This window comes from Trachymyrmex septentrionalis, unplaced genomic scaffold (assembly GCF_001594115.1).
Source record: "Trachymyrmex septentrionalis isolate Tsep2-gDNA-1 unplaced genomic scaffold, Tsep1.0 scaffold289, whole genome shotgun sequence".
Taxonomy (NCBI): domain Eukaryota; kingdom Metazoa; phylum Arthropoda; class Insecta; order Hymenoptera; family Formicidae; genus Trachymyrmex; species Trachymyrmex septentrionalis.
The window spans coordinates 151,397-167,344 of NW_017305450.1; the positions used below are offsets into that span (position 1 = coordinate 151,397).

At 32.6% G+C, this 15,948-nt stretch overlaps 1 protein-coding gene across 7 annotated transcripts; it reads right to left on the reverse strand.

Annotated features, from left to right (window-relative positions):
• Nucleotides 1-261: 261 nt before the first annotated feature.
• LOC108749285 (eyes absent homolog 4) lies at nucleotides 262-13,537 on the reverse strand. 7 transcript variants are annotated; one of them, XM_018487870.1, is made up of 10 exons: nucleotides 12,085-12,141; nucleotides 11,359-11,618; nucleotides 6,172-6,293; nucleotides 4,779-4,944; nucleotides 4,245-4,428; nucleotides 4,015-4,150; nucleotides 3,582-3,662; nucleotides 3,165-3,430; nucleotides 2,099-2,555; nucleotides 262-734 (listed from the first exon to the last, which is right to left on the reverse strand). In XM_018487870.1, the coding sequence occupies exons 3-10, from the start codon at nucleotides 6,281-6,283 to the stop codon at nucleotides 553-555; spliced, it is 1,584 nt and encodes a 527-aa protein (XP_018343372.1). In that variant the 5' UTR covers nucleotides 6,284-6,293; nucleotides 11,359-11,618; nucleotides 12,085-12,141; the 3' UTR covers nucleotides 262-552. The 7 variants fall into 7 exon arrangements, with proteins under 7 accessions (XP_018343372.1, XP_018343374.1, XP_018343373.1 ...); XM_018487872.1 differs by lacking the exons at nucleotides 11,359-11,618; nucleotides 12,085-12,141 and adding an exon at nucleotides 13,465-13,537; XM_018487871.1 differs by lacking the exon at nucleotides 11,359-11,618 and having other exon boundaries at nucleotides 12,085-12,156.
• Nucleotides 13,538-15,948: the final 2,411 nt, after the last annotated feature.

A 15,948-nucleotide genomic window follows, 5' to 3' on the forward strand; every position in this document is an offset into this window, starting at 1 on the left:
TCACTCGTTATTGAAAAAATTAACTAGCATTCACAACTGGTTGTTATACTTTTTAGTCATTAATTTTAAAGATTAACTTTACCTCGTTACTCGTTACAAATAATATTATTTATAGTATAAATAGTAGTATTATTAGTACCCGCAAAAAAATGTTGCATATATAATTATATATAATTATATAAAAAATTTGACATATTTTTTTTTTATGATACAATTATATATATAAAATATGTCCATATATATAACATTTTTTCTGGATAAGTAAATGCGTAATGATGCAAGTTACTTTTCAAAATAACTTTCCCAACTTTAGCGCAGTTCTTAGTGTTTACTTAGTTATCATTATAGCCATAAAAAATTGCAAAGTCATCATCAAATTGTTATTATAAAAAAGAATGGAAAAAGTAACGGAATAGTAACTCTTCCATTCCCTGGTTAAGCATAGCTTTTTCGTTAGTTTTTCTTGTAACTCGCACAGAAATACACGTCATGCAATTTTTCATACGACCGAAATGTTTCCTGGTAGAGACTGATTTTCATATATACTTTTGATTAAAGAAATCCCATTTCTAAGGCAGTATAGAGGGCTTGAATGTCTGAGTGACTATTTATCCTCCAAAAGGGAAAGTTGTGTGCCCGCGCTGCTGTTTCCTCGTCAGAATCGTCTCCTATTACCACATACGTACATCTACGGCCAAATCGGGCAACTACTCTACCGAAACAACTCTCCTTTCCTAAAACAAAAACGTAACTTATGTTATGGAACAAATAATGGAAGAATCGCCAAAATTTGGCTTTGTGATCAAATATATACAGGATATTTTAAACTTTTTGGCACATCCCATACATCACAGAAGATTGAAGCAATATTGCTGCAATGTTGCAATATTGCAGATTGCAATGTAACATTGTAGAGGTATTACAGAAATGTAAATTAACAATATGCCTGCAAAATGTCATGTAATATGCTTGTAATATTCCACAAACATTGCAAAACTGTAATTCTTTAATTACAATATAAATGTAATTCTTTGTTACAATAATAATAATATAAAAATATAAATTTTTACAATATTTATGTAGTACAGTACTAACAGTCTTAACAGTTATTTTTATGATATAATATAATTAATATAATTCATTTTATATTTAAATAAATAAAAAATTTATTGACTTATTATTTGACGACTATTTCATTAGCTAATTTATATTCAATTTAAATATGAAATCAAAAGATTGTATAATATCGAGTTTGGATACAATCAATGCATCATTATCGGATAAGATAATAAGCAATTAAACTGTTAAAAACGAAATATTAATTATGTGATCGATAATGTATTTATGCCTCTGATGTGAACGCAAGAATAAACCAGCGCCGGAACTTTATTGATAAATTTCATACCGTCATTTTTTAAATTAATTTCAACTGACTCGGAATGATTTCGAATCAAAAAGAATCACTGCGATTAACTTACCAAGCGATTGTATTATTATATTAATGTAAATAATAATTGTAGTTTGTTCGGGGCACACATACATCCTTACGAATAAATTTATTCTTTAGAATTAATACTATATTTATTAGAATATTTTATCATAAAAAATTGCTTTTGGAAATCACATATCATTAGAATTTGCGATTTGTTTAGAAAAATTAAAGTTAGTGAGATATATGTATAGAAATAGTTTTTATTTTAGAGCCTTGTAAAAATTTATTTAAATACATTACATTGCAATATTGCTAGAACGTTTTGTTGCAATATAACAAAAAGCGGATATCTTAATATTGTTGGAATTTTACAACGTCTCACAACCACCATGCAATATTGCAATATTTCAGTGAAATCATTCTGCAATCTTTCTGTGCTGTATGGGATCGCTTGTGGGCAGATAGACCAATTACTCGCTTATCTAACAATCTTTAAAAATTAATACCTTATTAATTATTGCAAAAATTACAAAACGGTAGAGGGTTTTTCGACTCACTTTAGTCCGCTCTACCTGTTCACAAGCGATGTTAAACAGTTTGGGGCACCCTGTATAATTATATTTTTGTATAATTATATTAAATTATTTCTTTATATTTGATAATTACCGATTTTGGAAGCAGAGTATATATTCTCTATAGGAAATATTCCGCCGATGCCGAATAGTAGAACTTTGGAGAGTGCGGGTACCAGCTGCGTAGTCGTTACTAGAATATTAATGCAATGGCTTCTCTTGTTGATAATGTTCAGACACTTTACTGCCGATGTTAACCAGTTATCGGTCAACATTTCGATCTCGGAACGCAGTTGTAGCCACTGTTCGCGCTTGGCTGTCCCCAAAAGGCCACCCACGTTATTCCGATAATTACAATAGATTTCCTTGATTTTACGATAGCGGAATGCTAACTTTCTCATCCAATCGACGCCTCCTCGCACACCGGATGCCAGGCATATGCCATTGTTCGCAGACGCGCACTGGAAACCGTCGGTCGCGAAATTGTAGGATGACAGATCCTGTCCATTGTCATCCGACGAAACATCATCTATATGCACTTGATCACAGTCCTGCGAAAGAAAAAATAATACGCTGAATTTTTTGCAAATTTGTACGAGTTAGTATATATATATATATATACGTAACTACAAAGCATATGGTTCAAATATGGCTCATTTAGGCTTTGATATTTTTTTTTACTCTCGAACTAAAATATTCAAAAATTCATTGTGTTTCTAGCTGAAATCTAACCGTTATACTATACAAGCAGTCACATAAGTTTGCAGATGTTAGTTCTTAAAGAACACATGGTCAACTTATGGAAGTTTCTTTCTCGGAAAAGTTTTATCTAGGAAATGAATTATATCAGAATATTTAAATCAAATACCTCAAGTATTATTTGTAAATTTATAAATGATAATAACTACATTAGTAGTAACATTCTATATTGTTTTCTAGAAAATATTTTTTCAGGAAATAAAATAAATAATTATATACTTATTAAGATTAAATGTTATTTAAATTATTATATAAAAAATGTTAGTTAAATAAATACTTGTATGTAGGATAGTTATAAACATCTTTTTTATATCTTTGAATCTATAAAAATTATTTAAATATTTAACTTTTGTGGTAATCATCCTGTTTAAAATTTATATATGCTAGGAAATTTTTATCACCTCGACATCATTGAAGAAAAAGTGCGTATCCGCCAAATTGAATATCATCTCTTCCATCCTGAACCCCACTTGAGCTAGAAGGCTTGTATCCTTACGATATTTAGTGGCGAATTGTCCGGTTAGCAGGGAATGAAACACGACTATGGTTTCGTCGAGGTCCCAAATAAATATACGCTCGGGGCCGGCTTCCGTCGTATCCGCGGAACCGATACTGTTTCCGCTTCCGCTCTGTCTCCTTCCGCGCCTGCATGGCTTCGTCGTTGCCACTATAAAAGTTGTCATACAGATTTTTTTTTACAAATATTTCTTTTCCATTATATACATATATATCCTTTCTTTGAAATATTCTTTCAAAAATTATATGTATATTATCCCTTTGATAGTGTATATATATATAAAGATTATATACAATATTACCTTCAATGTTTGTGGTTTCCCGTGCAGTCAGATCGCTTGCATCGTGCGTCGTTGCATCCAACGTGAGCGACTTGGTCGAATCTTTTTACACATATAAAATAACGTTAATTGCGACTATTTGATAAAGAAAAATTAAACATGCGGATAATTTTTGTTTGAATTGTAAAACTTTTTATTTACATCAGTTGATATGGGAGTCAAAATATTAAAATTTCAGAATAATAATGCGACATATTTAAACTGCATAGTTTTCAAAATTAAACTTGAACCACCATCCAATTAAACGACTTGAATGTAAAAGTTTTATTTTGCATCACTCTGTCTTTCTAAAAAATAGTTTATGTAGCTGTTATAATTAATTTACTTTTTTTTATAAAAAATTTCATTTACATCTTCTAAGAAATAAGAAAGCGCGTAACATTTAAAAGATTACCAGCGAAGTTGATGTTTCCGATATTGAATGAAGTAGGCGGCGCATGATAACCGGGCATAGGATAATATCCGGAATACTGGAGCGGTACCCTGTCGTTTCCGTACAAACTACTGCTGTAAGCGCTATAATCTAATTTCTGCGAAAGAAGAGGAAGTAAAATCATTCGCAAAAAATTTGGGGAAAAAATCAAGATTGAAAATGGAAATCGAACATATCGTGTTCGTTCTCACCTGGGAAGCCGATGATATATTTTGTGCCATATTCGGGAAGGTCGTTGTCCCGCTATTGTAACTGGCATAGGACGGATACTGCGTCATCGAGCCTGACGATGTATAAGAGCTTAAGTATGAGCTCTGCAAACTCGATGCGTTTTTCGAAGCTGTCGTTGATCCGTAAGGTGGCGAGTTATACAGGCTACGAAAAAAAAGCCATGATGAAAACTAACTGTTTTGGATAATAAAGATCTATTTGTGCAAATCAAATTAATTTTACACATGTGTAATATGTAAATGCAGCTCGACGATTATATGAGACTATAATCTGATCTTTTAAAAAAAATTATCAAAAGATACAATGTGATAGTATTTTATACAGCAAGTTATATCTTCTGTATTTTATCATTTTATTTAAAATATATAACTCCAGCAAATTAAATATCTTTTCATCACAATCATTTTTCAAAATAAAATTAATCTCCTTAAGAGACATTTAATCGCTGAACTGTATGTCTAGCGCGCAACAATTAATGTTAAACATTTAAATACCTGTTATAATATTGGTTGGCGCCATATAGGGATCCGTAATCTGCTTTTTCCATCGAATCTGGATACTCCTGTTCCTTTTCTTCGGCATTCTCATCAATATACAGTTCACCACCAGGTACGCTATCATTTTCAGGACAGTCTTGCACTTCGTTCTTAACTTCGGTCTCTTATATGAAAATGATAAAATATTTTGTTTTATATTCTGAATCCTTTGAGTTTAAGTATATATTTATTTCTGATTTAAATTTATAATTTTTCACGACTGAAAAAGACAAGTCCAATGCAGATCAATTTTAATCTCGGGTTAATTTACTTGTTAGAATTAGAAGAAGATAAAAAGTAAGTTAAAACGAGATTAATGTCAATCTACATTAGTAGAAACGGACATTAGTTAAATTTGAAATGTTTCGTCGGTTGTTTTTGTCATTTTTAGTATGAATAAAATTATATTATTAGTTATTTAATTTGAACTCATTTAAATTTTTTACGTTTAATTAATTAATTATTTTGTTTATAAATGTAGTTTTCCGAAATGCTGTGTACACACACACACACACACACACGCGCGCGCGCGCGCGCGCGGAAAATTTGATTAATTCGTGCATAATGCATAATGGCTGGCTAATGAATAATGCCTGCTTTATCCATATTGGCTAGCCGTTATGTATAAATATTGAATTAATTATATTGCTCGTAATACAATGAGGAGCAAACTTTCAAAATGCGTTTTGTTCAAAATTTATAATTTTCCGAAAACGAGAAAGAAAGCCACAAGAAAATTGCGCGCCTTATATATATAGCCACAGAAAATAACAACTTTACCAATCAGCAAGATGTGAAATCAACAAAATTGCTAAACAAAGTTTCTAAAAATGTTAAACAAATACATTTTGTTTGTCTCTAGTTAAAAGACATAATGTATAATACTTCGAATGTCAAGATTTTTGTCAGCACATAAATTGGTGTAAAAATGCTTTCATAACATCGTAGAGCTTAAAATATGAGTCTTTTAACATTGAACACGTGCCACCTTTAACTTAAAAAATGAAATTTTGGACAAAATGCATTTTTGGAAGTTTGCTCCTCATATATACATCTTTGCTTAATGGTTCACGACATTGATTGCTGTTCCTTTTCCAATTGTATTTTTACAACATTGATAATTGTAGTAAATGTAAAAATAGCAAAATGCAAAGCGGTTAAAGTATGATTAACGAGATGAGCGTACCGGCAAACAAATTGGATATTAATATAGAAATCAAATTTATTTAAGTTTTTATAAATATATTGTATGTAACAAGGGAAGAATAAAATCTCCCACACAGATATTTAACTTTGAATCTATATAGCAATGCATTTATTCTACGCCAATGTAGCTGCACGTTGTATCTACCATTGTTTGCGGCGCGAGGATGCTGTACCGAGGCTTCTGTCGAGGAAGACACGTTGCCAGCATTGTCTAAAACCCCTGCTGGTTTTGTCGGATCATTGTCTTCGGTTAACATATCACTCTATCTGTAATAACAATTATCGATTTGTCTCTCTATATCGAGAATATGATAAAAGAATAGATAAACGTTGTGACGAAAAAGTAAAATTGTATCGCACTCATAACTTAAAAATTATCGATGTCGATCTTTATTGGAAAGATACGAGATAGAGAGAGAGAGAGAGAGAGAGAGAGAGAGAATCTGTAAATTAAAAACGTAAAACACGCGTTTTAATAATATAGCAATAAAAAGTATATACCTCTACATAAAAGGGTGAAGACTGAAGAACGAGCTAAAGAAACAAGATATTATAATTTATAAATAATAAAAATAAGACTTTGATATTATAAGATTAAAATAGTACATTTGACACTAAATCTTTATCAGCTAATAAAATAAATGATTAATTAATAAGACATTAATTAAGCGTCATAAAAGAGGTGTTAACCGCAATCGCGTAAATAAAGAGGGTCATCCAAAAAGTCATTTAAAAAATCACGCACACAAATCTAAGCAAATTAAAAATCAGAAATAATAAATTATAAAATTTGACATAAAATAATCAAAGATGAAAAGATGAGGTTCGGTGTTCATGCAGTTAAAAGATTAAAATTATATTGATTCGTTTGATAGCAAGAAATGTTAAATTAAGTCATATGGTAAATGTTAATATTAATTGTAATCTACATGTTACATTCGTCTACGAGGAGTCTCAATTATGTCTCAACTCTCAATAATGACTGATAGTCATCGACGCCAGTTCTCATCTCTCGAAAGTAACTGTTATTTTAATAGATGAAAACACATTAATTAATATCAGAATAGTGATCATATAGAAATCAAATTAATATCAAATGTAATCAATAGAAAATAAAACTAGTTTCTATATATAAACTTATGAGTCAAACATGTGAGTCATGTGAATGAACTATATGTGTTTTTTTAAACCATAATTTTTTTAAACACACAAAAGAAACGGTTATCTCTTAATTCAAATCTCTCTCACATAGGGCCGATTAAGTAATTGGCGTTGATGAAATAGACTGTAAATATGTTGATTCGGCGCAATAAAGCGAGGAAAGATGTTAAAGTAACAAACTATGTTTATATATATTATTTAGCGTTGTATTTTGATATCAAAGTTCGTCAAGGATGTTAAAATAGGCTTAATATTATTAAGCACTTTTATATCTTTGTTGGTAAAATGTTGCGATTAATACCCAGACAAAAAGTGTCTAAAATCTTAGTCATAAGATAAGATGTTTTTTGCATCTAAAGGACGATTTAAAGACGTCTTATGTTACAATTTTAGATTTTGTATTATTTGGATTTCTTTCATGATGCTTAATTATATCGTTTTATTAATTGAGCATTTATTTTATTAACTGATGAAGACTCGGTGTAGTTGAAACGTATTATTTTTATCTTTTGATATATTAAATCTTTATTAATTTTAATATCTATATGTACATATGTATATATGCATATATGTATGTATGTATGTATGTATGCATGTATGTATGTATGTATACATATATGACTATTTTTTATTCCAACAATTTGTAATTTAATGGAACATGCCGAGTTATTATGAATTTATACCCTAATAAGCAGCTAAATCCAAGACATTAACGACTCCGCGTCGAACGATAATGCATTAACGCAATCTTGCAGGTGAAAGATCGCACCTGTAAGATCGCGAGGATACTCGTTCGCGTGAGAACTCGATTATTGTCTGCCAATTGCGTGTCGAAGAGGTGGAGTGACTGGCTGGGTAGGCGTACACCATGAGGCACCGAAACCAGCCAATGGAACCTCCTCGATGCTTTGCATTATGTATTCTTTATGTTGCCAAGTCACTATCTATATCTGCACTCCGCCCTTATGCGTGTGCGTACATATGTCTCGTACATATTTCGTATGATGATGTGAAAGACACCTTCAAGAGTTCCTCGAGATGTGACTACTCTTGTCCTACATACATTTCTATATGCAATCTCTTTCAAATAATAGTACAATTTGATTTTCCAGCTGATAACCAATTTAAGTATCTTGATAATAGAGTCTTTAAGTACGATTGCTTTGAAGGAAGCTTATCAAAGACTATAATTAACATTCTGAATGAAATTAAATCATCATTAAAAAAGTGTAGCATGAATATAACTGATTACAGAACTCAGCTCTTTATCAACTCAGTTCATTGTCTTCGCTTTGGAAAATTTTTATTTTATTAATGGCGAACGATTTTTTAGGTTTATACATATATACGCGTATATCATGTAGATACTGGAATAAAGTATCATCGTGAGGAAATCGGGTCCTAAATTTGATGAATAAATTAATACGATTTTCTAGCACATTTCATACAAAAAGATTTAAAAGATCCAGCTCTCTAGATTGATCAAATATTATCACGCCGAATACAGAGACATAAATTTGTTGTCACTCTATATAGCGTCGCAGTTTATTTCGCTGCGCCGAGTTGCATATCTTAATGTACAGCGAAGCGAAAGATGAAAGGCACTTCGCTTATCTAAACAAAAGCCTGTGCCGAAGTGTTTATCACGGGCGAGTTGCTTAGCTTGCTGTCTGACTGGCTGTCTGTCTGTCAACCATCAGGGAAAACGAAATGCAGCGACAAAAGAGGAATGCCGTTGTTTAGTGCTTATCCGCAGGTTTTTTCTCTCGTCCATCTAATGGCTTGGTTTACGTTGTTGACCGTTGGAGAAAAAGAGAAAAAGAGAAAGAGGGAGGGAGGGAGGGAGAGAGGGAAAGGGAGGGAGAGGAGAGAGGAGAGAGAGAGAGAGAGAGAGAGAGAGAGAGAGAGAGAGAGAGAGAAAAAAGCCTAAGGATGACTACACAAGAGAAGTTTATCGAGACAAAAGCTTTTTGTCCGAACCTACCTACCTGCATCAAAGAATACATAAAATATAGATTTTGAAAATAATGTTTTTAATCATCTTCTTTTCGTAGTAGTTAAATTTATTATTTCTTGAGAAAATTTACTATTATGAGTTTTAATACTTATTTTTTCGTGACACTGTTATCTTTAAAAAAATATAATTTTTCTGAGATTTTTTTCATAATAGCTGGATTATATATATTTCATAATAATACTATATTGCTCATATAGAATGTTAATTACTAAATGTCACATAATGTTTAAAATTTTTTTTTATTAAAATCTTATTGACCTAACGAATAAATAACTTCTAATTAATATATTTTATTTTTTGAATCTCAACATCAGTAAACTGTAAATGAATGAATATCAAGATATTAATCTCTATAGCGCTGAGAACAATTTAAGACGTTATGAATAATAATGTTTTAAAATAATATTTTATTTTTATTTAAAAAAACTAAATATATAAAGCTCACTTGTCAAAACAATGTAAATGTAACACAAGGATATATGAGCAAAAACCGAATTAAAGTTGCTAAAACATAATTATATTTCAAATAAAATAGAATAAAATAAAATAGATCTTTCGTCTATTTTAAGTCATTATCAATGTTGTTATTTGTTACGGTAAATTAAAATAGTTATATGCTAATGGTTATACATTTGCAAGATGTGAACGATTTATATCCTTATTATAATTATATACAATTAAACTAGTTATATAAAATAAAGTGACAAAACACAATTTAATGTACCTGCATATTCTCTCTATTCTTATAAATATCACTTAGTGTAGTAGAATAAGTACGTAATTGAAAGAGCGGTCGAACAAGCGACGGAATAACATTGATAATGACCTAAATGTTTCGTCGAAACGTTTATTTCATTTTATTTTATTTGAAATATAATTATGTTCTAGCAACTGTAATTCGGCTTTTACTCATATAGCCTTGTGTTACATTTACATTGTTTTTATTTTAAACTTTGTAGTCTTTGTAGTCACTGTAAAGTCACTCATAAAAAAGTAAATATTAGAACTTTATCACTTCTATGCATGTTGTTTATTTGTGCGCATCGTTTGGTAAATTGTTGCGAATATAGTTCGATAAAACTATTGGTAATCTACATGACAAGTTTTTTGGAGAGACCATATTGTCTAATACTACGCAATAGCCAATTAAAATACATTATTGCTCTAACGAGCCGAATGAGATGCATAAGTTACGCATGCTCAATTGATAATGACGTTTCATGCCTGTGTGCGAACATCCGCGAGTAGCAATTCTCGGCTCTTTCTTTCTCTCTTTTTCTCGTTTATTTAGCAATTTTAGAAAAAACATGCATGTGTACAGAATATTCGTGTATTCTTATCAGGACAATTTAAATTTTTGACATAATTAATATGTGTGAAAAAAGGATAGGTAATTATCTCTTCAAAGAGTGTTCCTTCGAAAATAGATAATTATTAAAATGTTAATGAAACTCTGTGCATGAAAGAGAAAGAGCACATTAATAAATTTTAAAATATTATAGATTTTATAAATATAATTATCTATTTAAAGTTTTAATAAAGCGTGACGCAAAATTAATGTAATAATTTTAGTAATCTTCAAATATATATACTAAATTATATACTAAATTATGATACGAAAGATGACATGTTAAAAATTTATTTAAATAAATAAACTTTGTTTGTGTAGAAATAGATAATGAATTTTATAACGTTAATTTTTTTTGAACAATTGATAATACTATCTAAAATTTATAAAAGATACAAATATACTAATCATATTTTCAACTCATTCTGATCATTCATACGATATTTTTTTCATGTGTATCGACAAAACATAAATTATGTACTCCAACTTATATATACTTTCCTTCTATAATTTTCTTTCAAATTTCTTTTTTATACTTTTTTAAAAATTTTAATAAAATTTTTACGTATTTCTATCTTCGGCACCAGACTATTAATTTTTAAAAAGGTTCACTCCCGCGCGCGTTGTCATAAAAACAAGATCGCTGTTTGTCAAGACATGCGACATGGATCTGACATGGATAACGACAAATCCTGATTTAATATATACGTACATTAATTGTTTGAAGGGATATTCCGTCAGGAGCATTGAAAAAAAGAGAAATCCTCGCGATAAATCTAATCAAGCAACATCGATCACAATCTTACGTTCCGTCGTTGGCTCCAGAATCGAAACAGAGTGCTCCGACAAACGTGTTCAAGGATGCCGTCGACGATTGCTTCTTGACAATAGCATCGTCATCCCGGGAATACGTAATGCGCGCGTATATCTACTACGTGCGTATGCGCGTAAACACGTTGTATCGGAATCCACGCATTTACTCGTTATTTTTTTTTTGCCCGAATTCACTTTCTTTGCATCTTCCAGGACCACGGAAACATCATGCTGTGCGTGTTCAACCACTACCCTGCGTTACGCGTGCGTTACGTTTTGCGCACCGCCCGGCACACAACACGCGCACACACACACACGCGCACACACACACACACACACATACACACATACACACACACACATATATATATGTATATGTATATATATATACACACATATATATATATATATATATATACACGATAGAGACACCGTCGAATACGCGATACGTCGTCGAAACGATGAAATCCACGTCGTTTCGGTCGGAGAGTCTCGTCCGAATCGTGGACGGATCTTTCGCAGGATCAGCGCTCCGCCCGTTCGCGCAAGGGATGCAGATTGCAGTCAGATGTCCTGCACCCGGACAGGATCACCGCCACGCTCGCGAGATTGCGAGAGAGACTCGCTCGTGCGCTTTCAATTTTCCTGGTACGACTTTTTTTGTCTACTGGGAAACGTTTTCCCGGCGAAGATCACTCACGATGAACTCGCTATAATACCATCGTTTCCCGGCGCGTTGCATCGAGATGTATCGGCGAGTCCTCGCGCCGTGTATGTGCGATACGTTGCAGGCGGCCTGTGCTGAGCAGTTCTGAGCATGCGAAATGTCGCCTGCCACCCCCGCCCGGTGGTCACGTGGTCACCCGTTCGTTCGGCCCTCTTCGTCGCACCTTTCCACTAACCTTCTTTCTTTCTCTCATTCTTGTCCTCTTCGTCTCATCCAATCTCTCTTTGTTCCACGCTCTTGCTTGCGATGTCCCATCGTCCTTTAACCTCTGACTTTCTCTATTATCCTTATCATTCTCTCTTTCCGTTTTCTTCTTTCTTTTTCAAAATGCTTATATACATATCGCTATATGCATGAATTATGCGTGTATCAATAAAATAATTCCTCCTTCAGGATGAGAAATTATATTTCCTTCTCTTAATCATTTATCAATCATTTTGTTTTGCGTTTCCCTTTTCTTTCTTTATTATTTATCTATTATTTATTTCTAAAAATTATTTGTACGCAATAATAATAAATAATGCATATTTATTTGTTTAAGATCGCAATAAATCGCAATTCTCTCTTGCGCATTCCCTTTTTCCTTCTTTGTCTTATTCATTCTTCATCTCGTTCTCACTAGCACAGCGCGGCGGGCGCATACAGGTCGCTCGTTAATTAGAGCGAGAGGATATAATGAGTCGCGCGTGTGATGGGTGATGGCGTGAGAGATAAGGAAAGAGAATGAGACGACGATGACGACGCGTGAGAAGGATAGATATAAAAAGAGACGAGAAAGAGGGGGATGGGGAGAGAGAGAGAGAGAGAGAGAGAGAGAGAGAGAGAGAGAGAGAGATTCTGATTGTGATCGAGTTAACGTGAGTGGAGAAAAAGAGGTATCTATCCCTATATTCGAATAATTGTCACCTCTTGTCACTGTTCATTTGTATCTACAAATCGTTCGGCAATAAATGCTCCTCTCCGACGGGACAAGTTTTCAGAGAAGACACCAATTAAAAGAATCTATGGGCGATCTTGATAAGAATCTTGATAAGAATAGGACGCATGTTTTAGGATCCCATGAATTAGTGAAAAGAATAAAAAAGAGCATCGCTCGCGAGTTTTCATATTTTAATCGTTGTAATATACAGTTTACATATAAAATATCGTTCCCTTTGATATTAAATTGAACTATCGCGCTAACTATATAGATCTTATTCTGTTTCGAAATAATTAGCACTAAAAATAAAAAAAGGCACGAATATAACAGTTTAATGATATTTTTTTAACTTTATTAACTTTTCTTGTGTGAGATAATTTTCGAATTAATAATTGATCTTTTGTTTTAAGAATGAGAAAGAAAGAAAGCAAGAGAAAGTTGCGACAATCCCACCTTTTTTTACGAGGAGACAGAGAATTCTTGACGGGAGGTCCACCTCCACGGTCCACGTCACCGGCAGTACGTCATACTACAGCGGGTTCCTGGAAGGCGAGAATGTCCCTGCGTCCTTTTTTCTCGCTTTATCGATTACGGCGCGATAAAGGCGTCGCGAGATGTCTGCTTCCTCTGTCACTGCGTGACAAAACAAATTAGGACCTTTACCGTGAGTAAAATTATAGAAGACAAAGAACGGTCGTTCACGAATATTATTAGAATATAGCTTTCTGCAACCTTTAAAATTAAGGCACTCGTGCGTCTCGCAAATGGATTGAGGGGAGAAGCTGACAGGAGCTAATCTTCAATTACGAATTAGTTTAAAATTATTTGCGAAATTCTCTTTTTTCTATTGTTAATATTATATACACTCATATTTCTTACAAAACTTTAAGTATACTACATATATTATTTATCAATACATATTTTTTATTCTTATTCAATATATATTAAAGAAAAATTGATTATTCTATTGAAAGAGTTAAAACATGAAAAGAGATACGGCAAGTTTAAGAGAGAATTTTTTTAATCAACATTTTTTAATTAAAGATTAAAAACTTGAAATTTTGTAGTAAATGTATTTTTATTAATTTTTTAATTATTTGTTTCATATAAGACGCTATATCTTTTCGGAATAAACTTCACGCTGTAGACTTTTAAACTTGAAACCTCTTTGCGGCTAATGTAACTGTAACAGCGAGGGTGAGTCTGCATTTTTCAAGAACGATGACGAAAATGAGGAACAACATGAACGGCAATATAATTTTCTACATCCTGTACCAACATCCATTGTGCGTTTTCCACCAGCTTGATGGACTCTCAAATTTCGTTAAAAGTCTCGCTAACGTTACCATAAAAGCATCTCAAGAAACCTGCCCGTTTAAGCGCTTCACTCACGAACGTTTTGTAATTGTTTCAGAGTATCATTTCATAGAGAATAGAGAGAGAGAGAAAGAATAGAGAGGGGGGGAGAGAGAGAGAGAGAGAGAGAGAGAGAGAGCGCTTCTGTGTTTATTCATAATATTCGTGTGTATTTACAAATATATTTGATATATTTAATATATTTAATTGTTAGAATATGCGTATATCATAAATATATCTCATTTAACACAATCCTTTTTTATTAACTGTTTTATTATAATTTCCGGGAAAATTATACCCTGCTAATATTATCCTCGATAATAAATCCATATTCGTGAAATAATAACGAGCATTCACGAGGTATATAGTGGTCAACATCTTAATCAGAGTTTTTGTGACGAATGTCAAAAGAGAATAATACTTTTACATAATAGCTAGTAAACGTGAGAGTAAGGTAAGTATAGCTAATTCAGTCCCTAGTTTTTGTATTTTCACAAAACATCGCATACACAAGAATCTCTTCGTGTTTATAAGAGAGGTTATCTCATTTATCTCTTTATTAAATACTTTGTTAGATTTACCGCAATTTGTATTGTTATATATGTATTTATATTTGTTTCACGAAAGAGCATGATATCCTACTAGAAGATTTTGTTAATCCAAGTTAGAAAATGATATTCAATATAATTTTTACGCGTTACGTTTTATATTTGGCTTAAACGTACGTAAAAGACAAACGTTTAGCTCAAATTAACTAAAAACATTAAAATACTGTTTGTATATCCGATGCTATTGAAGTATCTTCTTTTAAACATGTATGTAACTCGACTACGTTTCTTTTCAAAATTTTAACAGTTTAAAAAAGCATCCGCTGAATATGAAACTGTACGTGTTACGAATCTACCATCTTCTATACTATCAGCTTCTTATAAGAATCAAATTTTCAATATCCTCTCGAAGGAGGTTGTGGCTCTGTAGTATCGTCATATTTCTCGGGACAAATACAATATACCGCTTTATTCGTGAAAGAAATATCGATTCGACGGATGTTTCGCAAGAGTCACTCGAAGTAAAGGCGATGGATAATATAAAGAAAGACGTGCATTGGAAGTAGACATGGCGTGTGGTGAGTTGGCCACGACCGCACAGATAGTGAAGAAATGGTGGAATGGTACGATATCTTTATGATATAATGAAATAAAAGCTTTACAAATTGCGAGAGAAAGAGCGAGAGAGGAAAAAGAAAGAGAAAGAAAATTCAGTCCAGTCTTTCGAGGTATGCGGGCGGCTTGTATTGTTCTTTAATACATTAATGGTACACATATGTATACGACCACCCAGGTACTTGGATACAAACACTTTAGAAAAAGTGCAGGTACAAAGAAATGTATTGTATACGATGTCGTGGAGTTTGTGAAAATTGTTCCGAAATGCGTATAGTTGACACACACACACACGCGTGCGCGCGCGCGCGCGCAAACATGTGTGTGTGTGTGTGTGTGTGTGTGTGTGTGTGTGTGTGTGTGTGTGTGTGTGTGTGTGTGTGTGTGTGTGTGGTGTAAGAAAAGAGCCGCATCCTAC

Coding starts and splice junctions, on each gene's coding strand:
- LOC108749285 (XM_018487872.1), bottom strand. CDS start 6,283: ATGTTAACCGAAGACAATGATCCGACAAAACCAGCAGGGGTTTTAGAC. Junction 4,945..6,171: donor TCCTCGCGCCGCAAACAATG/GTAGATACAACG, acceptor TTTTCATATAAG/AGACCGAAGTTAAGAACGAA. Junction 735..2,098: donor ATACTCTGCTTCCAAAATCG/GTAATTATCAAA, acceptor TTTTTGTTTTAG/GAAAGGAGAGTTGTTTCGGT.